At 44.1% G+C, this 27,500-nt stretch overlaps 2 protein-coding genes across 2 annotated transcripts in view; one reads left to right on the forward strand and one right to left on the reverse strand.

The window, feature by feature from the left end:
• The window catches only part of LOC310796368 (RAC-gamma serine/threonine-protein kinase-like), a gene marked incomplete at both ends in the record, with an annotated part of 63,503 nt that extends 45,682 nt beyond the window's left edge, over positions 1-17,821 (forward strand). The window contains 2 exon segments of the mRNA XM_083658558.1: positions 15,653-15,755; positions 17,736-17,821. Of these exon segments, the coding sequence (XP_083514684.1) occupies positions 15,653-15,755; positions 17,736-17,821 (189 nt within the window).
• A 6,173-nt stretch (positions 17,822-23,994) lies between these two features.
• sdccag8 (SHH signaling and ciliogenesis regulator sdccag8) overlaps positions 23,995-27,500 on the reverse strand; it is a 75,179-nt gene continuing 71,673 nt past the window's right edge. The window contains exons 17-18 of the mRNA XM_083658445.1: positions 26,121-26,247; positions 23,995-25,799 (exon numbers count right to left, since the gene is read on the reverse strand). Coding sequence (XP_083514571.1) covers positions 25,761-25,799; positions 26,121-26,247 — 166 coding nt within the window. The 3' untranslated portion in view covers positions 23,995-25,760. The remainder of the gene's footprint in view (positions 25,800-26,120; positions 26,248-27,500) is intronic.

Here is a 27,500-nt window from a genome sequence, read left to right on the forward strand (position 1 = left end):
GATGTGTGTGTGTTGTATCTGTATTTAGTTGATGTGTGTGTGTGTTGTATCTGTATTTAGTTGATGTGTGTGTGTTGTATCTGTATTTAGTTGATGTGTTGTGTGTTGTATCTGTATTTAGTTGATGTGTGTGTGTTGTATCTGTATTTAGTTGATGTGTGTGTGTTGTATCTGTATTTAGTTGATGGTGTGTGTGTTGTATCTGTATTTAGTTGATGTGTGTGTGTGTGTGTATCTGTATTTAGTTGATGTGTGTGTGTTGTATCTGTATTTAGTTGATGTGTGTGTGTTGTATCTGTATTTAGTTGATGTGTGTGTGTGTGTGTGTGTGTGTGTGGGTGTGTGTGTGTGTGTGTGTGTTGTATCTGTATTTAGTTGATGTGTGTGTGTTGTATCTGTATTTAGTTGATGTGTGTGTGTTGTATCTGTATTTAGTTGATGTGTGTGTGTGTGTGTGTGTGTGTGTGTGTGTGTGTGTGTTGTGTGTGTGTTGTGTGTGTGTGTGTGTTGTATCTGTATTTAGTTGATGTGTGTGTGTTGTATCTGTATTTAGTTGATGTGTGTGTGTTGTATGTGAAATGTACTTACTTTTTTTTACTGTAACTGTAACGTCTCATAAACATGGGACCGTGGTAACCATGGTTACCTTTTAAAGCATTGATCATACATTGAGGAATAATCACAAATGTGTCGGCATCAATCAATCTCCTAAACAGGCCGGGAATTTCTTTAGGGGCGGGGCTATTTATTATTATTATTAATATTATTATTATTATTTATTATTATTATTAAGGCTATTTATTTGGCCTTCGCTGTCACAAACTCTTTCATAAAGGCCACTTTCCCATAAGAAAAACAACAACAGCACAGCAATGACGTGAAAAACATAAATGACTGTCTTCATTTTCATTTCATAATAAACACAAACATTTGAAGTTGTCATATTACGGTATTATGCCTCCTTAATGTTACTGTATGCCTCTTACGGCATACAGAACGGCACACAGAACATCCGTTCCATTTTCACATTTCACATTTCAAATTGAAACACTCAGATTGAGGATGGCTGTCCAGCAGCCTATATTATATTATATATTATATATATTTTTTTGTCAGTTGTGTCTAAACATTGACAGTTTATGTGTGTAAACGGAGAGCGAGAGAGGAGCAGGCAGAGAGGGAGAGAGAGAGAACATTGAGAACCAGCGGAGAGAAATTCACCGTTTTGTATCGACGGTAACAAGCGCAGGATGCCCTGGTGGAGAAATGTGCTTGTGATGCAGCCACGTTCCTGCTCGTCACACACCAGACCACTGACGCTTTTAAGCAACCTGGAGATGTTGACAGTAAGCAGCCGGGCACAAATGCCATGGTGGTGCCATGGTGGTGCCATGGTGGTGACATGGTGGTGACATGTTGGTGCCATGGTGGTGCCATGGTGGTGCCATGGTGGTGCCATGGTGGTGACATGGTGGTGACATGTTGGTGCCATGGTGGTGCCATGGTGGTGACACGATGGTGACATGGTGGTGACATGGTGGTGACACGATGGTGACATGGTGGTGACATGGTGGTGATATGGTGGTGATATGGTGGTGATATGGTGGTGCCATGGTGGTGACATGGTGGTGACACGGTGGTGACATGGTGGTGCCATGGTGGTGACATGGTGGTGATATGGTGGTGCCATGGTGGTGACATGGTGGTGACACGGTGGTGCCATGGTGGTGACATGGTGGTGACACGATGGTGACATGGTGGTGATATGGTGGTGCCATGGTGGTGACATGGTGGTGCCATGGTGGTGACACGGTGGTGACATGTGGTACCATGGTGGTGACATGCTGACGCCATGGTGGTGACACGGTGGTGACATGGTGGTGCCATGGTGGTGACATGGTGGTGCCATGGTGGTGACACCACGGTGCATGGTGGTGACACGGTGGTGACATGGTGGTGCCATGGTGGTGCCATGGTGGTGACAAGGTGGTGACATGGTGGTGCCATGGTGGTGACATGGTGGGTGCCATGGTGGTGCCATGGTGGTGACATGGTGGTGACATGGTGGTGCCATGGTGGTGACATGGTGACGCCATGGTGGTGACATGGTGGTGACATGGTGGTGCCATGGTGGTGACACGGTGGTCACATGGTGGTGACATGGTGGTGCCATGGTGGTGCCATGGTGACACGGTGGTGCCATGGTGGTGACACGGTGCTGCCATGTGGTGACATGGGTGGTGACATGGTGGTGACATGGTGGTGACACGGTGCTGCCATGGTGGTGCCATGGTGGTGACATGGTGGTGACACGGTGGTGCCATGGTGGTGCCATGGTGGTGACATGGTGCCGCATTATCATAGTGTACGATTGTCGGGGTATCACCGCCAACAAGAAGATGTGAATGTGTGTTCAGGTGTGTGTGTGTGTGTGTGTGTGTGTGTGTTGTGTGTGTGCACCCTGTACCCTGCTGGGTATGGGGGCTGCAGAGCCACAGGCTGTGTGCCCGTCCCATCCAGTCCTGCCCAGGCTGCCAAAGCTCCGCGTCCCGCGAGCAGCAACGAGCTGCTGCTCCACATGGCTGCTCCAACAGGGAGCGGGACAGGACAAGACCTTCTCCCTCAAGGCTCCTCTCCTCCTCTCCTCCTTTCCTCTCCTCTCCTCTTCCTCTCCCCTCCTCTCCTCTCCTCTCCCCTCCTGTCCTCCTCTCCTCTCCCCTCCTCTCCCCTCCCCCTCCTCTCCTCTCCTCTCCTTCTCTCCTCCTCTCCTCTCCTCTCCTTCTCTCCTCCTCTCCTCTCCTAATTAAACTTATGCTCTTCTCATTTTCCTGTTCTTCAAACGTGTCCTATTTTTCTTGTCTCCCTTTCTTTTAAACACACACACACACACACACACTCACTCACTCACACACACGCGCGCGCGCGCGCACACACACACACACACACACACACACACACACACACTCACTCACACGCACGCGTGCGCACACACACACACACTCACACACACACACACACACACACACACACACACACACACACACACACTCCCATGCCTACGGCTGTGGGGCAGCATTCTGGCTCTGTGTGGATTAATCTGCTCCCTGCCTGCAACCGAGCTGCCACCACTATCTTCTGGTCCTAGGACACACACACACACAACACACACACACACACACACACACACACACACACACACACACACACACACACACACACACACACACACACACACACACACACACACACACACAGGATGCCCAAGTGGACAGCTTGCATTTGTATACGTTTGTGTACCATTTTTTTTGTACAAAGGACACACAACACACCCCACCCCACCACACACACACACACACACACACACACACACACACACACACACAACACGCAGCCCGAGTACGAAAAACAGCCTTGTAAGCTGCTCTGAATTTCATAAAGTGCACTGTGTGTGTGTGTGTGTGTGTGTGTGTGTGTGTGTGTGTGTGTGTGTGTGTGTGTGTGTGTGCGTGCGTGCGTGTGTTTGTCCCTCCCCCTAGCTGCAGGGGATGAAACGACACCAAACATCTCCTAGTTTTGCCTCGACTCTCAAAACTTTCTGAATTTGATGAGGACGGATAAATATTCCATCTGCTGTGTGCGAGTGTCTGTGGTGTGTGTGTGTGTGCGTGTGTGCGTGTGTGTGTGTGTGTGTGTGAATAAAAGTTTGTGCCTGTGTGTGTGTTCTATGTGTGTGTGTGTGTGTGTGTGTGTGTGTTATATGTGTGTGTGTGTGTGTGTGTGTGTGTTGTATGTGTGTGTTGTGTGTGTGTGTGTGTGTGTGTGTGTGTGTGTGTGTGTGTGTGTGTGTGTGTCTGACAGTGTGTGTGTGTGTGTGTGTGTGTGTGTGTGTGTGTGTGTGTGTGTGTGTGTGTATCTGACAGTCTCCCAGCAGTCTAAGCCAGTGTTATCCCTCCAGCCGTACAAATCAATAGTGTATCTGGAGCTGGCGGCACGCTTAGTCACTTCCCCTATTGCTACTGTGCTGCTGCCAAGCAGGGAGGGTGATCAGCTTAATGCACACACACACACACACACACACACACACACACACACACACACACACACACACACACACACACACACACACACACACATACACACACACACACACACACACACACACACACACACACACACACACAAACACACACACACATACAACACACACACACACACACACACACACACACACACACACACACACACACACACACACACACACAGACATACAACACACACACACACACACACACACAGAACACACACAGGCACAAACTTTTATTCACACACACACACACACACACACACACACACACACACACATAGAACACACACACACACACACACACACACACACACACACACATAGAACACACACACACACACACACACACACACACACACACACACACACACACACACACACACACATATAACACACACACATAGAACACACACACACACACACACAGACATGCACACACTGAGCCAGCTGCCTGCATCTTTATCAGTTGAGTGTTTGAGCTCAGTCAGTTAACGTGCAGCTTTCTGTGGAGTCCAACATCATTGACAGCTAGAGCGGACGATAGACCCTCAGCTGAAGCCCATGGCTGTATATCATATTATATCATATCTTTGAGACCGCCGAAACCTTCAGATGCCTGAAATCTGAGGTTCAACGGTTTGAAGTGAAGGTTCAAACAAAGCGAGGATTTTAAAACGGTTAAATTTGAAGTAAAGAATTACGTATTTTCATCTAACACAACAAATCTTCAAGGTTGAAGATTTGTTGTGTTTTTGGAGTCAATCAGCCTGATGTTTGGATAAGAAGGAGTTTGAATCTATTATTCTATTCTGTTCTCTGTTCTACTCTCACTTTCCTAACTATGTTTTTATGATGTTTTTGGTTCCTGTCTCTACACATTTTGATATTCCTAATGACACTACTACTACTACTACTACTACTGACCACCCCACTCAAACTCAACTTCATTCTTTGATATAAAAACATCTTTTGATATGAATTTTGATTTTATGACTTACTGTATAGTTTGTCAAGAAAGTTCATTGTGTCAAAAATATCTTGATGTCGCATGTTTCTGCATGTGTTTCTGCATGTGAGACAGATGTGAGATATATATACTGTATATATATATATATATATACCGCTTTGGAGGTATATATGTAAGGGATAATGTATTGTGAGCCGGTGATTACTGGCGAAATAATGACCGACAGGTGAATGATTGAGCCCGACGCGCAGCGGAGGGCTTAATCATTCACCTGAAGGTCATTATTTCCAGTAATCACCGGCTCACTATACATTATCCCGCTTAGAACATGGCCTACAACTAAATTATTTCAGTAATCTGACAAAAATAATTATTCAAATAGATTTTTTAATGGCGTTTTCAACGACAAAGCGGTTTCATTCGTAATTGGCACACAAGACACCACAGCTGCAACTGGTTGGCCTAATTAGTAGTGTCTGCAGACAAAATGCTCTTATCAACTGATTAATCCAGGTGTGGCAGAGCAGCGGTCGGTTGTCGAGAAATAATGACCGGTGAATCTTGTTGATTGACCAATCAGAATCGAGTATTCAAGAGAGCCCTGTTCTATATATATATATATATATATATATATATATATATATATATATATATATATATATATATATATATCCAAGGAACTAAATAAAACATCAGCTAGTCAGGAACAAGTCCATAATGTAGACCGATGATGACCCAGAATATATATATATGTATAAATGTATGTTTTATTCTGTGAGCAATACCGTGAAACCGTGGTATTTTTGCCTTAGGTTATCATACGGTCAAAATCTCATATCCGCCCATGCAGGGCCGGTTCCAGAACCAGATGACTAAGGGTGCATCCAAGATAGGAAGGGGTGCAGATGCCCGGCCGAAGGCCGGCCGCCCGAAAAATTTGACATGTTATTTTACTAAAAATAATGCATTTGACCATCATTTCAAGTAGAATGATACCACCCAAGCAAGAATATTTCAAGTGTTTCAAGTGCTTTACTGAAATATTTGGACCATATAATGATAATACAATTATCTCAACCTTAAAAGGTTACATATAGGTGCCAAAAAGCCATAAAATCACATCAAAGAACAAACAAAAACAACAACGATAATTCAAGTTTAAACAGTAAGTGTGCAGCTGTAGCATTTATTAAAAAAAAAAAAAAAAAAATTTTTTTTTTTTTTTTTTTTTTTTTTTTTAACTTTTCAACTGAGCATGCAGACAATTAAAATAAGGGTGCAATGCATGCTTTTGCACCCCCGTAGAACTGGGCCTGCGCCCATGCCTCGTGCGCACATTTGTATGTGTCTGTTAGCGTGTTAGCATTAGCGTTCACGTGTGTTAGCGTGTGTCCAGGCTCCTCTTGTTAGCAGCGGAGAGATGTTGTTATTATTGGCGAGATGTGCAGCATGTGCCACTTTGGCCGCTGTCCAACCCCTGCCTATCTGTCTGTCTGTCAGTCACACACACACATGTCCAGACGTACACGCGCACACACGCACACACACACGCACACACGCACACACACACACACATGTCCAGACGTACACGCGCACACACGCACACACACACACACACACACATGACCAGACGTACACGCGCACACGCACGCGCACAAACACACACACACACACGCACACACACACACACACACACACACACACACACACACACATGACCAGACGTACACGTGCACACACACACACACACACACACACACACACACACATGACCAGACGTACACGCGCACGCACACGCACACACACACACACACACACACACACATGACCAGACGTACACGCGCGCACACACACGCCAGCATTCATCACGCTCTAACATCTTCATCACTGGCCACATGATGTTAACCAGGCTACCTGAGATACCTGCTCCCTCCTTCTCCACCTCTCAAGCGTGAGAGGAGAGAGTGGAAGAGCAGCCCAGGCACAACAACACTTTGATATCGGAGGGGTTTCTTTCCCTGGTCCACTTCTCCGCCACACAAAGCAGCAGCTTGCAGTAGCGCAGGCAGCTAGCCGCTTTGGAGGTATACGAATGGCCTCGACCCTCCGTGTTGCGGGCCTTTGCTGCGTTCCCGTCCAGGGACTTTCCTGTTTGGCCCTGCCAGGAAAGACTGGCCGTGCCAGGGACAGCTGGCAGGGAGCGCAGGGGGCATCTGACATGCTTCTAAAGTAACAGGGGCCTCTGAAGACATGCCACCCTGTGATGTTTACCTGTGTGTGTGTGTGTGTGTGTGTGTGTGTGTGTGTGTGTGTGTGTGTGTGTGTGTGTGTGTGTGTGTGTGTGTGTGTGTGTGTTTGGGACCACCATTGATCACTTCAGCCCTCCTCATCTGTGCCGTTGCAATTATTCCCCTTTTCTGTGAACCGGGTTAGTTTTTATCCCTCAAGCCTAAAGCAGATTGACTCACCTTATGATTCCCCACTCTCTGTCTGTGTGACAGAAGACCTCGGGGACAGTGTCCTCTGTCTGTCTGACAGAAGACCTCGGGGACAGTGTCCTCTGTCTGTCTGACAGAAGACCTCGGGGACAGTGTCCTCTGTCTGTCTGACAGAAGACCTTGGGGACAGTGTCCTCTGTCTGTCTGACAGAAGACCTTGGGGACAGTGTCCTCTGTCTGTCTGACAGAAGACCTTGGGGACAGTGTCCTCTGTCTGTCTGACAGAAGACCTCGGGGACAGTGTCCTCTGTCTGTCTGACAGAAGACCTCGGGGACGGTGTCCTCTGTCTGTCTGACAGAAGACCTCGGGGACAGTGTCCTCTGTGTGACAGAAGACCTCGGGGACAGTGTCCTCTGTCTGTGTGACAGAAGACCTCGGGGACAGTGTCCTCTGTGTGACAGAAGACCTCGGGGACGGTGTCCTCTGTCTGTCTGACAGAAGACCTCGGGGACAGTGTCCTCTGTCTGTGTGACAGAAGACCTCGGGGACGGTGTCCTCTGTCTGTCTGACAGAAGACCTCGGGGACGGTGTCCTCTGTCTGTGTGACAGAAGACCTCGGGGACAGTGTCTTCTGTCTGTCTGACAGAAGACCTTGGGGACGGTGTCCTCTGTCTGTCTGACAGAAGACCTCGGGGACAGTGTCCTCTGTCTGTCTGACAGAAGACCTCGGGGACAGTGTCCTCTGTCTGTGTGACAGAAGACCTCGGGGACAGTGTCCTCTGTCTGTCTGACAGAAGACCTCGGGGACAGTGTCCAATAAACTAAATGCCGAATAAAAAAAAACAGACGTCCAATAAAAGCAGTGTCCCCGTAAAGAAAACAACAGCAACAACCCTGAAATGTGAAAAAGGAAACGTCTCTCTCTGTCTCCACCGTCCTCAGGTCCTGGAAGACAACGACTACGGCCGTGCGGTGGACTGGTGGGGTCTGGGCGTGGTGACGTACGAGATGATGTGTGGCCGGCTGCCCTTCTACAACCAGGACCACGAGAAGCTGTTTGAGCTCATCCTCATGGACGACATCAAGTTCCCTCGAACGCTGTCCACCGACGCCAAGTCGCTGCTCGCCGGCCTGCTCATCAAAGACCCCAACAAACGGTGTGTGAGTGTGTGTGTGTGTGGGCGGGGATGTATGTGTATGTGTATGTGTGTGTGTGGGGGGGGGGGGGTTGTGTTTGTGTGTGTTTGTGTGTGTGTTTGTGTGTGTGTTTGTGTGTGTGTTTGTGTGTGTTTGGGCAGGATGCCACTGGACAAAGTGTGATAAATTCAGGTCTTTTTTATAGCAGCGTGTGAGGCAGCGAGCGACAGGAGGATTTCTAGTTTTGATACTAATAAGGTGTGATGGTGACGGTGAAACACCTCGCTGTCAGGTGAAAAGAAGCGGCTGGTGACTGCACATGTGCCGGAGGAAGCTATGCTATAGTCTACAGCTCTCCCCAGATCGGCAGAGGTAGTGCAGGAGCAACGACCGGGACATGGAATTGGCCAAGTACAATTGGGGCGAAAAACCAAACGTCATTAAAAATATATTTTTATTGTATAATAATAATACCCAGTTTTGTCAACTTTCAGCTCTGTTTTGTTCTTTAGTATTGAGAGAAAATGTGGCTCCATTATTTTAAAGTATTTTTCTCTCCTCTCCTCTCCTCTCCTCTCCTCTCCTCTCCTCTCCTCTCCTCTCCTCTCCTCTCCTCTCCTCTCCTCTCCTCTCCTTTCCTCTCCTTCTCTCCTCTCCTCTCCTCTCCTCCCCTCTCCTCTCTTCTCCTCTCCCCCCTCCTCTCTTCTCCTCTCTTCTCCTCTCCTCTCTTCTCCTCTCCTCTCCTCCCCTATCCTCTCTTCTCCTCTCCCCTCTCCTCTCTTCTCCTCTCTTCTCCTCTCCTCTCCTCTCCTCTCCACTCCACTCCTCTCCTCCCCTCTCCTCTCCCCTCTCCTCCCCTCTCCTGTCCTCTCCTGTCCTCTCCTCTCCTCTCCTCTCCTCTCCTCTCCTCTCCTCTCCTCTCCTCTCCTCTCCTCTCCTCTCCTCTCCTCTCCTCTCCTCCCCTCTCCTCCCCTCTCCTCTCCCCTCTCCTCCCCTCTCCTGTCCTCTCCTCTCCTCTCCACTCCTCTCCTCTCCACTCCTCTCCTCTCCACTCCTCTCCTCTTCTCTAGGCTTGGTGGTGGACCAGAGGACGCTAAAGAAATCATGAGACACAGTTTCTTCTCTGGAATGGACTGGCAGGGTGTCTATGATAAAAAGGTATCAGAGGAGGTTTTTCCAGTGAGGCATAGGAGGATGGTCCTCCTCTATTAGATTGGGGATTTTATATTAAAAAAAAAATTATAATTTTTTATTTTTATTTTTTATATTTTTCATTTTTCAATTTTTTTTTTATAATAAAATATCAATCAAATGTGTTTTTTCTTATGTGCAGATGCTCATTTTTCCATTCATTATATTCTTATATGCTTAAACAACAGTGACCTGAACTGATGGAAAGGAGAGCTCCATGCAGAGAGTCACTCTGGCCCTGGTCCCAGCCTTTAGTAGGCAGATAAAAAAACTTCGCCCTGTGGGTGTTTATTTATTTGGTCATTTATCTAATGAAAAATATGATTGGTTGAAAAACACTTGCAATTCACAGAAACCTGACAGAAACACGTGAGAGTGATGTGTTTTCCCACCAATCACATTGAGCTGGAGGTTCGCACGCCCTTACCCTGGTTAAACCAGGTGAAATCTAATTGGTTGTTGGTTGGATAGATGGCTGACAGTGATTGACATTCTGTATTGTCCAATGCTGAATAGCCTACGTCTGAAAATCGTGTTGAATCCGCAGCGCTCCATTGGAAATACAGGAAATGAAGACCTGACAGGCTAATAGATAGATTTACAGACAGTAGCACCTATATTTTCCTCTTTCTCTTTTCCTATTAACCTATCTTTTATATTATCAAGCAGTAAGTTAGCTCACAAGCCAGACAGTCGTTGCATTGTATTACGCGGAGTTTAGAGAGGGCAGCGTGGTTCACACGGAGGACAGGCTCACAAGCAAACACTGGGATAATTTAACCTCATCGGCTGCACTCGCACCGGCTACAGACTGCATGGATATTCAAGTAAGTCAATTCAGTTCGAGTTATCCGGGTCTTCTACTAAATTCGGCGTCCACCAAGCAGTGCTACTTTTTCGTATTATATTGTTTTATGCTGAATAGCCCGCCATTTGGCGATCTTAAACTCGCACATTTTTTAACTGAATTTGGCAGCGCGGAACCAGCGTGGAACGAAACAGCAATTTGCATAGCAAATTGCAACGAATCTTGTAGCCTATGTTGGACGTAGTGAAGTGTTTTTGATTGATTTGTTCATCCATCAAGCCTTTTACTGACAGACTAACTAACTAACTTAAGTTTGATGTTGCCTGCTGTAACAGTGTGGATCTATAAAGCGGTCTGTAGCCTAATAATTTAGAAGAAATAAGGAATCGATTGGGACGAAGCATGTCAACCTAGGATGTCGGGAAGGGGGGGGTAAATAACGCTCCAAAGTTGATGAATTGGAATGTAACTAACATGTTGATGCAGCAGCACTGTTGAGAGTGTGTCCCCCTGTACTGATAATGATGTTATCTATCACATCCGCTAACCTGTTGCTCGTTGAACAAGTCGGCATTTATCAGCTCAGCTGCACCGTCAAGCTAGACGTAAGGGGGAAGAGGACAGCAGAGAGAGAGAGAGAGAGAGAGAAAAATTGCCCACCCAGTGCCCAATTCGGTGTCTGTTCTTTTATTCCTGGTGGGAATCTTTTGCTTTGGATAAGGATTTCTCTGCTGACTGCATGGATTTCTTTTGTGCACAATCTAATGTGCTTTTCGCTTAGGTTACTGTAGGCTACATCACCTTCCAGACGGCTTCTAGAAGAAAAAAATGCTTTTAAATGAGCTGTTTGATAAAACTATTTATAAACCTTATTAATAAAAATGCTTATAAATGAGCCATTTAAATTAAATTAATTAATTTGACAAATGAAAGACTGATGCTGATTTGCAAAATGCAATTTAAAATGTGCATTTTTTAATTCATTTTCATATTCTTGCTTATTCGTTTTCATATTATTTGTCCTTTGCATAATTCATTTCGCCTTTACTTTACCATTAGACAACTGTTTTACTTAAAGCACAATTATGCCACACTGTATACAGGTATGGCGCGCACACGGGAAAAAAAAACGCCCACATTTTTTTGGGCAGTACTCACATTATAAGCTGCAGCAGTGATCCTTCTTTATCATCACCAGTAGTTTGAACACTGATATAAATAAGCTGATGAAGGAGACTAGTCAGTCCCTGACTCTAGCTAAACTCACTGGTAGAAATCTCACCTGTCTCACTCTTTATGTTGTGTTATTGTCAGTGTGAATACAGTGTGTAGAAATCAGAAGCTTAACTCCCAACAGCTCATAGCTCACTCAGCTGAGCGGCTGTGTCGCTGTCTCTGTCTGACAGGTAGACTGTTGGTTCGATTCCTGATGGAGGAGACATATTACAGCACTGCCCTGTCTTTAACATCACCAGCGTAGCGCCTCCTACAGGCAGATACACAGAGCGACACAGAGCCTCCTACAGATCCACTGAAATGGACACTGTGGACAGACTGCAAAGAGATCCAGACATGTCATATACTGAGTCTAGAGCAGTTTTTCAAAAAGTTATTTTTATGCCTAGCAGCAGCCAGGAGGAGCAACCAGAACAGTTACATAAAACATATTTCCGATGTCAGTAAAATTTCAGCTCTCCGTGGTTTTCTGTCTCATAACCCTCTGCTCATGTCTCTGCAGAGGTCAGGGGGGGAGAACATCCCCCCCCTTAGCTCCAGGCAGTGCCAGCGGAACGGGATTAGAACCCACAACCTCTGGCCCCAGTGTCACTGTGTGTATTATTCCTTCACACCACCAGCTGCCCTTCACACTCACAGCTCTTCTCCGGGCGCTCTTGTCTCTTCCCTCTGCCTGTCATTATTCAAAACTGACTGAGGCTCGAACCCACGACCGCAAAAGTGGCTGAGGCCTCAATATTGCCGGGCAGCAAGCCTACTCTCTGTGCCACCAAGTCAGACTGATTGAATGAGGTTTTCTCAGGGCTTTAAATGACTCTTTCCTCTGGCTGTCGACATTCAAAACTGACTGAGGCTCGAACCCACAACCTCAAAAGTCACTGTGGCTCAAACCCACAAGCACCAAACTGCTAGACAGCAATCCAACTCTCTGAGCTAGTGGGCCATAGTGATTAAGACTAGACGATTAAAGTATAGTCTTTATGCATCTTAAAATATGTTTTGAAGGGACCTTTTAAGTTGAATAGTATTTGAATTATATTAATATGACGTGAGTTTCTATTCGCCTTGCACAGAAAACCTTTTACTTTTATAAAAGGAAAAGGGGCTAGTGCCGCACTAGCTTCCTCCCCTGTTTCCAAGCTCACCAGCCACCACTGAAAGGTATGGAGAAGCACGCCCTCCTTTAATACAAATGGCATCAAATTCAAGACTTTAGTACTGACCTTCAAGGCAGTTCACTCCACAGCTCCTCCATACCTACAATCCATGATCAAATTCCAAACCCCCCCACCGTTCCCTCCTCCGCTCCACCAGTGCAGGCCGTCTCGCCCCTCCGCCGCTTCATGGACCATATCGCTGCACCTCACGACTGAGGTGCAGTCCCACACCTCGCACCTTGCACCAAAATGGTGGAAGGTGGAATCAGAACCACAGAAACATTACCCTCTTTCCGCAAAAAACTAAAAACACATCTTTTTAGATCCCATCTGATTCCCCCCTGACTGATCTCCTCATGCACCACCTATTCACTGTTTTTTTTAAACACTGAACTGTATACACTTGATATTTTGTTTCACCTGATTGTGTTATGAATCATTGAATGAATTATTATTGCTGTCTAATACATATTGTTTGCTGCTGGTTTTTTACTGTTTTTCTATCTGTTTTTATTGCTGTGCTGTACATAATCTCTGTACGTCGCTTTGGATAAAAGCGTCTGCTAAATGCCAATAAAGTAAAGTAAAGTAAAGTTACATTTACATTGCTAACCTTTTTTCAGTACGTTTTTCAGTTGATTTTACAATTCGCTGTCCTGCCTCACTAAAATACACACGACTGATTTAATGCCTCACTAAAATACACACAACTGATTTAATGCCTCACTAAAATACACACGACTGATTTAATGCCTCACTAAAATACACACGACTGATTTACTGCCTCACTAAAATACACACGACTGATTTAATGCCTCACTAAAATACACATGACTGATTTACTGCCTCACTAAAATACACACGACTGATTTACTGCCTCACTAAAATACACACGACTGATTTACTGCCTCACTAAAATACACGACTGATTTAATGCCTCACTAAAATACACACGACTGATTTAATGCCTCACTAAAATACACACGACTGATTTACTGCCTCACTAAAATACACACGACTGATTTACTGCCTCACTAAAATACACACGACTGATTTACTGCCTCACTAAAATACACACGACTGATTTACTGCCTCACTAAAATACACATGACTGATTTACTGCCTCACTAAAATACACACGACTGATTTACTGCCTCACTAAAATACACATGACTGATTTAATGCCTCACTAAAATACACATGACTGATTTACTGCCTCACTAAAATACACACGACTGATTTACTGCCTCACTAAAATACACGACTGATTTAATGCCTCACTAAAATACACACGACTGATTTAATGCCTCACTAAAATACACATGACTGATTTACTGCCTCACTAAAATACACATGACTGATTTACTGCCTCACTAAAATACACATGACTGATTTACTGCCTCACTAAAATACACATGACTGATTTACTGCCTCACTAAAATACACACGACTGATTTACTGCCTCACTAAAATACACATGACTGATTTAATGCCTCACTAAAATACACATGACTGATTTACTGCCTCACTAAAACACACACGACTGATTTACTGCCTCACTAAAATACACGACTGATTTAATGCCTCACTAAAATACACACGACTGATTTAATGCTTCACTAAAATACACATGACTGATTTACTGCCTCACTAAAATACACACGACTGATTTACTGCCTCACTAAAATACACATGACTGATTTACTGCCTCACTAAAATACACATGACTGATTTACTGCCTCACTAAAATACACATGACTGATTTACTGCCTCACTAAAATACACATGATTGATTTACTGCCTCACTAAAATACACACGACTGATTTACTGCCTCACTAAAATACACATGACTGATTTACTGCCTCACTAAAATACACACGACTGATTTACTGCCTCACTAAAATATACGACTGATTTACTGCCTCACTAAAATACACATGACTGATTTGTAGAGTTGCGTTCAAACAGTCATATTACAATGAACTGTGGGGGGTTACACAAAGGCACAAACTTATGTGACACCTTCTAGTACGTGTCTCACACATGAACACGTGTGTGTGTGTGTGTGTGTGTGTATGTGTGTGTGTGTGTGTGTGTGTGTGTGTGTGTAACCCAGGTGCTGTGTGGCAACAGTCTCTTCCCTGCTCTCTGAATAACGCTACCACTTTCTTCACATCTCCTCTCCTCTCCTCTCTCCTCTCCTCTCCTCTCCTCTCCCCTCTCTTCTCATCTCCTCTCCCCTCCTCTCCCCTCCTCTCCTCTCCTCTCCCCTCTCCTCTCATCTCCCCTCTCCTCTCCTCACCCCTCCTCTCCTCCCCTCCTCTCTTCTCCTCTCCCCTCCTCTCCTCACCTCTCCTCCCCTCTCCTCTCCTCACCTCTCCCCTCCTCTCTTCCTCTCCTCTCCTTACCTCTCCTTCCCTCTCTCCTCTCCTTTCCTCTCCTCTCTTCTCTTCTCCTCTCCCCTCTCCTCCCCTCTCCTCTCCTCTCCTCTCCTCTCTTCTCCTCTCCCCTCCTCTCCTCTCCTCTCCCCTCCTCTCCTCTCCCCTCCTCTCCTCTCCTCTCATCTCCTCTCCTCTTCCTCTCCTCTCCTCTCCCCTCCTCTCCTGCTCGCCTCTCCTCTCCTCCTCTCCAGCTGCTCCCTCCGTTCAAGCCTCAGGTGGCATCAGAGACAGACACCAGATACTTTGACGAAGAGTTCACAGCCCAGACCATCACAATAACGCCACCAGAGAAATGTGAGTCTCTCTCTCTGTCAATCTGTCACTCTCTCTCGTTGTCTCTCTGTCACTCTCTCTCTTTGTCTCTCTATCACTCTCTCTTTGTCTCTCTGTCACTCTCTCTCGCTGTCTCTCTGTCACTCTCTCTCTTTGTCTCTCTATCACTCTCTCTCTTTGTCTCTCTGTCACTCTCTCTCTGTCTCTCTTCACTTCTGAGAACATTTGCAGCCTTGTAAAGGTGAAGGGGAGATGTCAAATTTGCAGAGATGGGGACTTGGACTTAGGACTTGGACTTGAGTCGCACTTAAGTCTCACTCACAGTGACTTGAGACTTGACTTGAGACTCGTCCTCAAAGACTTGAGACTTGACTTGGACTTGAGGTTTGGGACTTGTGAACAATCTTTTTTTTTTTTTTTGGGTGCATTAACCTTAAGGAAATCTATACTGATGTCATCCAATCAATGCTGATACTGTATTCTAATAGATAAAGGAGTGAGGATAATACAGTACATGCTTTGAATCCCTTCATTTTAGCTATGCAGTGTTCAAAGCAGACCGGATGGCATGCAGCAGATGATAGAACGCTCATCCATAAGAAACTTGAGACTTGACTTGGACTTGAGCTCAAAGACTTGAGACTTGCAAAAAATGACTTGTGAGCATCTCTGCAAATTTGATGTGTGTGTGTGTGTGTGTGTGTGTGTGTGTGTGTGTGTGTGTGTGTGTGTGTGTGTGCGTGCGTGCGTGCGTGCGTGCGTGCGTGTGTGTGTGCATGTAATAATCCTCGGGCCACATGCAGTTCTTCACAGGCTTTTACAATAAAGCTACCAGTTTCAAAATGTTCATCACTGAATTATTCATGAGCCCAACTGATCTGTGTTTCTCAGAGTTAAAGTCGAGCTGAACCCAAAAATGACTTTTCTTTTCTTTTAGTTCAAATACCTGGGTAGGCAGTGCACCTATTTAATAATGTATGCAAACAAAATCACAACAATCTAATTTCTTTAGTTTTTCACATCAAAAGTTCATTTTTTAAGATTTCATTGATAACAGTAATGTACAGTTTGCTGATGTCACCTAGTACTATCAGATTTCTACCCCATTTCAACCAATCATATCACAACATGCAGCTGTCAATCAAATCTTCATTTCAGGATACTTTTCTCTTCCAAATGAAGTAGAAAATGGCGCCTAGTGCCTGTCATCTGGCAGAATTCCTATCCCATAAACTAACTACGTACTAACTTGGCCAATTGTTAGAAACATGAACAAACATGAATGCAAAGAAATGTAACTGGCTCGTTAAAACGCGCATTCCAGGGATGTCGTATTTACAGCAGCGATAATGGTGCGCGCATCCGAGAGCTTGGTTGTCAGGGGTTGCACTTCGGAGATTCCAGGCCGACGTGCTGCACTCTCCGCTCGGCAACACGAAGGCAGCTGGCTGCCTGCGGCTCGCTGAGCTCCACTCACCTCGCGTCACCAGGCTCTTCCCGAGGGGAGGGCCACAACACACTGAATCCCACTCGATTTGGAGGCGGAACACGTCAGGCTTGGCCAAAGCCCAATCCAGTCCCCAGAATTGTCAAATAAAATCATCGACATGATACTATGACCCGCCTCTCAACCTGTCATCTTAGACAAACTATGTTTTCAGTCTGAAACGGACTCATATGCACGTGACGAACGCGTTCAGGTCGACTTTAATGCAAGGTTCCACTTGTTTTGTTGTTCAGTTAGTTTGTGACACATCAAAGAGAAACAGTCTCGAGTTTTGTAATGTGTTGTTGGATTATAATTATGCCATATTACAATTGTAAAATCCACAAATATATTGATAGATTAGGCAGTATATGAGAAGGGTAAGACATTAATGTAGTTCACCCAAACTAATCAAATACTAAAGCTGACAGACTTTGAACAGTAAAGCAGTAAAGCAGTAAAGCCGTAGCGATGACGGCGGTTAGTGATTTGATTCCACTTCCTCTCTACTCTAGTTGATGAGGAAGGGATGGACTGTCTGGACAACGAGAGAAGACCACATTTCCCGCAGTTCTCCTACTCTGCCAGCGGGCGGGAATGAACTGGCCACTGTGGTGACATCATCACAGCTGGTTTTGAGGTCATCATTGTGGGACAACAAGACCCGCAGCTTTGGACCTACTACCCAGCCTGACTGAAAGGATCTGGACCTTCTCTTCCTCCTCATCTCCTCCTCCTCCTGTTTTCACCTCATCACCCTCTCATTTTGCTTTCTTGCATTTTCTGTGTGATTCCCTTTTTGGAGAAGTGCTTTTCCACAGGTAGCCTACAAACTCCCAGGTAAATGTAGTCCCTAATCTGCACTGCAAAACGCAGGTCACCTGAACTGTGATCAGTTAATCTGCACTGCAAAACGTAGGTCACCTGAACTGTGATCAGTTAATCCGCACTGCAAAACGTAGGTCACCTGAACTGTGATCAGTTAATCCGCACTGCAAAACGTAGGTCACCTGAACTGTGATCAGTTAATCTGCACTGCAAAACGTAGGTCACCTGAACTGTGATCAGTTAATCCGCACTGCAAAACGTAGGTCACCTGAACTGTGATCAGTTAATCCGCACTGCAAAACGTAGGTCACCTGAACTGTGATCAGTTCATCTGCACTGCAAAACGTAGGTGACCTGAACTGTGATCAGTTAATCTGCACTGCAAAACGTAGGTCACCTGAACTGTGATCAGTTAATCCGCACTGCAAAACGTAGGTCACCTGAACTGTGATCAGTTAATCCGGACTGCCAAACGTAGGTCACCTGAACTGTGATCAGTTAATCTGCACTGCAAAACGTAGGTCACCTGAACTGTGATCAGTTAATCTGCACTGCAAAACGTAGGTCACCTGAACTGTGATCAGTTAGTGCGTAATGCCTCTTTAATGAAGGGAGCTTGGCCAGTGGCCTGCTGTGCTTTGACGTCAAAAACACGTCCGACACACGCGTGAAGTTGTCGTCTCATCAAGTGAGTTCAGAGCTGATGCTTTTATAAGGAAGAGGGGGTGTGGCTTCTAATCGGCATGACGTAGAGGCGGTATTTTAAGTCTTGTTCAATCCAAACTGCCATTACCGGTTGACTCTCAGGCTCTAACAGACAGACACACAGATACTGGGACTCGCAGACAGACTTGGGTCTGACTATTGATTGAAGCTGCCTGGCATAGTGGAGGCAATTGAATTGTCAAAAAAGAAACATACTGTAATCCGTCCCACCTCATATTATAGACAGGCTCGAGCAGGATTTGACTCAGGTTTGCTCAGTGCAATTCATTATTGTTGTTGCTGCTACTTCAACTATTACTACTACCACCACTACAACTACTACAGGTACTATTACTCCTGCTACTACTACTACTACTACTACTTCTACTACTGCTATTACTAAAACCAGGTGCTACTCTACTAGCTTTATTCTGCAGGTCATTATACAGGTCATTCTGCAGGTCATTATACAGGCGCCAGCGAAACATCAACCACCTCTTACATCTCTACTGCTACTACTATACAACTATTATACATCAACTCTAGTTTAAGACAATACTGGGATGCCATGCTTGTTTCTGCGTGAGTGTGGTGGGTGTGTGTTTAAGAAGGCACATCAAAGCACAGCAGTTCTCTAGGCTGGAAGCTCCTCAAACCCTGAGCTTGACTACATTACCTACAATGCAATGCGAAGTGGCCGTGTTAGCGGTCAAAACAGGGGTGAAAATGAGAGGAAGCTGGTTATTTGGAATGTTCTCTCTGGGGGGGGGGGTTTTGAATTTTCTAAAAAGTCTTAAAAGTCCCTCAGTTCAAAATCTCCACTGCCCCAAAAGGGGGGGAATGGTACTTTGTGTTCATGATGGAAAGCTTTATCGTGACATATCTTTATCATGGCTTTGGAAACACACGCCTGTATTTCTCCGTCATCGTGCAGGAAACAGATTGACCCGAGTGAAAGGGAAATCCAAGATGGCGGGTTGGGTATTGGCTGGGAGGGGATTGTACAGGCGGACGCTCCAACAATGATACGATATGGCATATTATAATGTGATAACCTATGACATAGTGATGATTAAGGGTAACACAGTTCAGTACTCGCTGATCCTCTGTTTCCGGTGAGTTGTTTGTGAAAGATTATGAATTTTGATAAGACGTTATGGTCTTTGTGGAGGTATGCATTAACAGTTATGGGTTTACACCAATCACAGCAATGGCTATAATATATAATGTCCTATTTATTGTTCTATTCATTGGTTTTATATTTAACTTTTTGTATTGTTACATTATTCTATAAAAAAAAATATTGTTATTTCTGACCAGTCATAGGACTGAGTGAACAAGGCACCTAGAAAAGAAGAAAAATGGCCGAAGAATGTAGGAGGGAAAGCGGATTGCCTTCCTGCTCCATGGTTTATTGTAATGATGTTGGTTTGTTTTTATGTTCTGTGACCAAAATGTGACAGCGATGAGGTGACAGGACACATTAAAGGGACAGTAGGGATGAGGTGACAGGACACATTAAAGGGACAGTAGGGATGAGGTGACAGGACACATTAAAGGGACAGTAGGGATGAGGTGACAGGACACGTTAAAGGGACAGTAGCGATGAGGTGACAGGACACATTAAAGGGACAGTAGCGATGAGGTGACAGGACACATTAAAGGGACAGTAGGGATGAGGTGACAGGACACATTAAAGGGACAGTAGGGATGAGGTGACAGGACACGTTAAAGGGACAGTAGGGGGTAGTCGTCTTGGATCAAGACCGTCACCATTGCTTTTGGTGTGAAATTCTAGAAAAAAGATGTATACTTTTTACCTTTGCGTAAATTTGCACAGTTCAGATACACGATCTCCGTAGGAAAACCTTTTCATGTCACATCAAAATGATCACACACAGGTGTTTTCCTTACTTAGAAAACACATTCCGTCTAGTGTCATTGGATATTGATGTTAACTTCCTCTCTGGTGTGATCTTATCATGAAGGTATGTGTTGCAGAAAAAGAGGAGGTGAAATGTGTGCAGAAAGAAAGCAAGAAAAGACAAAGTACTGCGAGTGCTTTAGTGGGGAAGTAAGTCAAGACTGGATGATAGAGAAAGTTGACAGAGATGCAGAGTTCGATTGTAATAAGAGACAGACGATGAACAAGTCGTGGACACGTCTCAAGTTGCATTTTGAAGGCAGCGCGATAGGGTCACTGTATTGTGTTGTTTTCTTTGTTTATTATATATATATATATATATATATATATATATATATATATATCCATCCCTGGACTGTTCCTCTCTTTAATGTGTGCTGTCATGTCTCTCGTCTGGACTCTGTGGTTGTTCAGTCATCTTGTCTTCCAGTCAGATCGCGCTCAAATAGGATTTCAAATCCCCTCAACTTCTTTGTCTTCAAATGCCTGGAAAGCCTTATTGTTTGGCACTTCAGAGTCAATGAATTGACCCAGTTTTTAGGAATTTTATGATCAAAGATTTGGAATCGCCATTGACTAAGATCTGCACTAAAAAATATATATATATATTTATGTTCATATGCGTTAAGATTTCACCGTTAATAAAAAAAACTATTTGGATGACAGTGATTTAAGGAGTACTAGGGGATTTGCTCTTATTAGGCATAGAAAATTGTATTCCAATATATTTATTTGAATGTTTTTATTCTTATCGTTGATGGATAACTTGAATTTCTTTTTTTTATTTAATTTATTTGATTGTCATTTTGTTTTGTTTTGGAGTTCAGCAGTCAGGGGGTTTGTTGTTTCATACAGCAGTTAAGGTAAAGACTGTTCTGAAAAGACTGTACATGCCTCCTCCTTCCTTTTGAGAGATTTCTTAAACCACACATTAGCTCTTGATTCCATGAAGCTTGATCTTGCACATCCCTTAAATTCCTAGAAACAAACGCTAGCAAAGACGCTTTGTGGCAAAGACGCTTTGTGGCAGAGTAGAAAGGGACGATGCTGGCCTGCGTGCTGTAGTTCTCCTCTGTCCGTACGTACTATCTGCCCTGAGTCAAAGTAGCACTTAGAACTCTTATGAAAAATACTTCTCTGATCGATTGAGCCTGTCTGGCACAACTGAAGCGGCTGAAGAGTTCAAAATTAGTACAAATTCTACCCAGCTGGCGTTCCCGACAGGCTCAAGCAAATGCTCCAAGTATTTGGAAGGATTTCAGCTCTGATTTGACCCAGGTCTGCGAGCAACTGAGTTCTAGGTGTATGTGCGCACTGAACGCCAAAAACCAGAGTTAATGAAATACCGCTTTGTAGCTTTGGCCACAGCACTTTCACATCCACCACTTTTCCTTTACGAGATTCAGAGGAATTTGATTCAACTTTTTTCTTTTTAGAAAATGAGGATTTGAAAGCACATCTCCCCACATACAACTGATACATTTGATGTTGCTTTGATGTCTTAAGTTGGCAGGACCTGGGCAATTGTGTCCCACATGCCAGATACGGCTACCAGGCTAAGATATGGCCTAGCTGGTGTAGAAATGGAGGAGGCAATGCTGTTACTGTAGCCATGCACACTGCACAGTGTGCTGTTACTGTAGCCATGCACACTGCACAGTGTGCTGTTACTGTAGCCATGCACACTGCACAGTGTGCTGTTACTGTAGCAATGCACACTGCACAGTGTGCTGTTACTGTAGCCATGCACACTGCACAGTGTGCTGTTACTGTAGCCATGCACACTGCACAGTGTGCTGTTACTGTAGCCATGCACACTGCAGTCATGCACACTGCACAGTGTGCTGTTACTGTAGCCATGCACACTGCACAGTGTGCTGTTACTGTAGCCATGCACACTGCACAGTGTGCTGTTACTGTAGCCATACACACTGCACAGTGTGCTGTTACTGTAGCCATGCACACTGCAGTCATGCACACTGCACAGTGTGCTGTTACTGTAGCCATGCACACTGCACAGTGTGCTGTTACTGCAGCCATGCACACTGCACAGTGTGCTGTTACTGCAGCCATGCACACTGCACAGTGTGCTGTTACTGTAGCCATGCACACTGCACAGTGTGCTGTTACTGTAGCCATACACACTGCACAGTGTGCTGTTAGTGCAGCCATGCACACTGCAGTGTGCTGTTACTGTAGCCATGCACACTGCACAGTGTGCTGTTACTGGAGCCATGCACACTGCACAGTGTGCTGTTACTGCAGCCATGCACACTGCACAGTGTGCTGTTACTGTAGCCATGCACACTGCACAGTGTGCTGTTACTGCAGCCATGCACACTGCACAGTGTGCTGTTACTGTAGCCATGCACACTGCACAGTGTGCTGTTACTGTAGCCATGCACACTGCACAGTGTGCTGTTACTGTAGCCATGCACACTGCAGTGTGCTGTTACTGTAGCCATGCACACTGTGCAGTGTGCTGTTACTGTAGCCATGCACACTGCACAGTGTGCTGTTACTGTAGCCATGCACACTGCACAGTGTGCTGTTAGTGCAGCCATGCACACTGCACAGTGTGCTGTTACTGTAGCCATGCACACTGTGCAGTGTGCTGTTACTGTAGCCATGCACACTGCACAGTGTGCTGTTACTGCAGCCATGCACACTGCACAGTGTGCTGTTACTGTAGCCATGCACACTGCACAGTGTGCTGTTACTGCAGCCATGCACACTGCACAGTGTGCTGTTACTGCAGCCATGCACACTGCACAGTGTGCTGTTACTGTAGCCATGCACACTGCACAGTGTGCTGTTACTGCAGCCATGCACACTGCACAGTGTGCTGTTACTGTAGCCATGCACACTGCACAGTGTGCTGTTACTGCAGCCACTACTGCCCGTTAGAACTGCAGGACCGCTATGAACTAGTGGTGGGAACCTATCAGTAACTCCACTTGGTCTCCGTCAAACAGGTACTTATAGTGGATGCGTGCAGCCTCCTCACAGCTTTATTCCATGCTAGTGCCCACTGGTGTGAATCCACAGTATGTGAGATGTTTGACACCGTACCGAGTGTTCACTCTTAAGCTGCTACTGTTTCTACTGTATTGTACATCTATTACAGACCAGACTCAATAGTATTTGAATAAAGAATCCTTTCAAAGACTTGAGCTGCTCTTAATAAAGGAAGATTTTCATGGTTTATATGCAGAGATGGGAAAAGTACACACTTTCTTTACTCAAGTACAAGTTAATTGTGTAAAAAAAGACTGGTAAAAGTACAAGTACTGATTCAACTTAATTACTCAAGTAAAAGTAAAAAGTACAGGCTCTGAAATGTACTCAAGTATAAAAGTAAAAAGTATTTTCTGTGCCAGGCGAATAGAAACTCATGTCATATTAATATAATTCAAATACTATTAAACGTATAAGATCCCTTCAAAACATCTTTTAAGATGCATAAAGACTATACTTTGATTAAAGCCCTGAGAAACCCTTTCTTAAGAAGTCTGGCCTGGTGGCACAGAGAGTTGGCTTGCTGCCTATCAGTATTCAGGCCACGGTCACTTTTGAGGTTGTAGGAGTAGAAATGCAAGGAGTAGAAAGTACAGATATTTGTGTTAAATTGAAGGGAGTAAAAGTAAAAAGTTGTCAGAAAAATAAATACTCAGTAAAGTACAGATACCTGAAAATCCTACTTAAGTACAGTAACAAAGTATTTGTACTTTAGTTACTTCCTATCTCTGCGTATATGACAGAATCCCTTCCCCCCTTCTATCTCTGGTACTAGTGTATTATCATCATGATTATTAACATGAACAAGCATGAAATGCATTTATTTATAAATGGCAAACACAAAATGGCAGAGACACGTCCAAAAAGATGACGTGTAATTGACGTTGAATTGAATGTCCATCTAGCTTGACCGTTTCGTGTGACATTTCTTGACAGTTGCCAGCTGTTAGCAGAGTGGGCCGTGTTTCCCAGAAGCATCGTAACCATCGTAACCGCTCTCAGAAGCATCGTAACACTGAAATCAACTTTGTTCTGTTACAAGTCAACAGAGCACAGATGAAGTCAACGCCTTCAGATCATATCGGGAAACCAAGTGAATCCAGAGAGATTCACAGAAAAGACCACGCAGCTAAAGCCTGTTTCTGTCCCTCATCCTATCAAGACCCAGTGCTACTGACCAGGGGGGGGAGCCACAAGGATGTGTACAACCAATGAGCATCAACAGGAAGCTGTTTTTTACACTGTACATCCTTAGTATTTTTACACATCAAATGTATGATAGGGATGCACATTATGTTCCTTCTTACAGACAGCTTCAATAAAGCACTATGTCAATCTGCTATGAAGGTGTGCGGATTTCCTTGTTTGCTCTGTGGCTCAAACAAACAGTAAACAAACATTTACTGCAACGGTTGTTGTATTTTTAACCTGTAACCTTCAACACAGCCTATTAAAAGTGTATTATGATTCAGCTTCACTTTCCTATAGCCTCAATTAAGCATTATGTTACTGTACAATAGACACCTAGGGAACTGCAAATTATTTTAAATTAATCACATTGATTTTGTGCAAAATGTAAAAGAAAATGCATGAAATACATCGATTAAAAAACATATTTAAAGCTCTATAGCACAACGTGGTATATCAACCAATCAAACCTGTTAATATCACTATCCGTTACAAAATCAAAAAAATAAAATTGTAACCTGAATTCTCATGATAGAAAATAATGTAAAATGCTTTTCTTCTTTTAAATAATGTAGATTTTAAGCCATATACAGTAAACCTTTAACACAAAAAACACAGTTCTCTATGTCCTGCACATCACACTGGGATCAAAATACAAATACAAAATAAAATGTACAAACAAAAGACAAATCACCTTTTGTTTGTTTTTGTATCATTACTATAATAAGGCGGCGCAGTGGAGCACATTTGCACTACTGCACATGCCAGTGGCTAAAAATGAGCGCACAATATTGATAGTTTGTTTAACAGAAGATTTCTACTGTGACCAGTAAATACATCCAGGATGATGATGATGATGAGGAGGAGGAGGAGAGACTCATGTGGAGAGGGTGTGCGCTCGTCTTGTGCTGGGGAGCTGCAAAGACAGACACACACACACACTCAATATAAGCAGTATTTCTCTGATACTGGATCAGAACAGGATGTGGACCTCGGCTTGACTCTCATAAAGGAGATTTTCCTGCACATCCAAAACCCAGACGACAGCAGAAGTCATAAAGGAAGGAATGTGTGCTCTCCGAACCCACCAACATTTGATTTTAATAACCTGGAGACAATAATACCATTCTGGAGAGAAAACACTCACAATTTAATTTAATAAAAAAGTGAATGAAACTATGCAGTGTGTGTGTGTGTGTGTGTGTGTGTGTGTGTGTGCGTGCGTGTGCGTGTGCACCTCTATGCGTAGGTTCTGCATCTCCTCAGTGAGTGTGTATCTCTCCTGCATCAGCTGGTTCTGTTTGGACAGGAGCTCGCACACCTGCTGGGCACTGGTCTGACAGTGGCGGTCCAACTGCTGCAACCTGGAATCAACACACACACACAAACACACACACCCACACACACACATTAATATAATATTGTTTGAAAATGTGAGAGAGAGGAGTGTTGGCGCTTGGCTGATATAAAACCACGTGCTGTAAGTATTATAGTATAATAATAATAAATTATATATATATTATAATACAATAATAAAGTATAATACAGTTGGATCCACACAGTGCTTCCAATTGTCTCAAAGCACTGGACCATGCGTTATGAATTCCCCCATGGGGATGAATAAAGGATAACGTAAATAATGAAATGGCCATATTGACGCTGACTGTAGGAAGAACAGTTTTATATCCTGAGTGCAGTATGAGAGGTGATGCATGCCAGATGAAAAGCATACTGTATGTGCACAAATATGCACATTTGTTGCAGCTCTGGTTGGATTTTGACAAAATATTTAATTCAGGCATTTTCCAAAATGACACTGCTAGTGATCAAGATCTCTGCACACCTTCAACGTCTTCCTATCGGTGATGGGGGACATACATACTGTATACCACTAGTTTACTTATACTGTATACCACTAGTTTACTTATACTGTATACCACTAGTTTACTTATACTGTATACCACTAGTTTACTTATACTGTATACCACTAGTTTACTTATACTGTATACCACTAGTTTACTTATACTGTATACCACTAGTTTACTTATACTGTATACCACTAGTTTACTTATACTGTATACCACTAGTTTACTTATACTGTATACCACTAGTTTACTTATACTGTATACCACTACTTTACTTATACCACTAGTTTACTTATACTGTATACCACTAGTTTACTTATACTGTATACCACTAGTTTACTTATACCACTAGTTTACTTATACTGTATACCACTAGTTTACTTATACTGTATACCACTAGTTTACTTATACCACTAGTTTACTTATACTGTATACCACTAGTTTACTTATACTGTATACCACTAGTTTACTTATACTGTATACCACTAGTTTACTTATACTGTATACCACTAGTTTACTTATACTGTATACCACTAGTTTACTTATACTGTATACCACTAGTTTACTTATACTGTATACCACTAGTTTACTTATACCACTAGTTTACTTATACTGTATACCACTAGTTTACTTATACTGTATACCACTAGTTTACTTATACCACTAGTTTACTTATACTGTATACCACTAGTTTACTTATACTGTATACCACTAGTTTACTTATACCACTAGTTTACTTATACTGTATACCA

This window comes from Poromitra crassiceps (genome assembly GCF_964638095.1).
Source record: "Poromitra crassiceps genome assembly, chromosome: 22".
NCBI lineage: Eukaryota > Metazoa > Chordata > Actinopteri > Beryciformes > Melamphaidae > Poromitra > Poromitra crassiceps.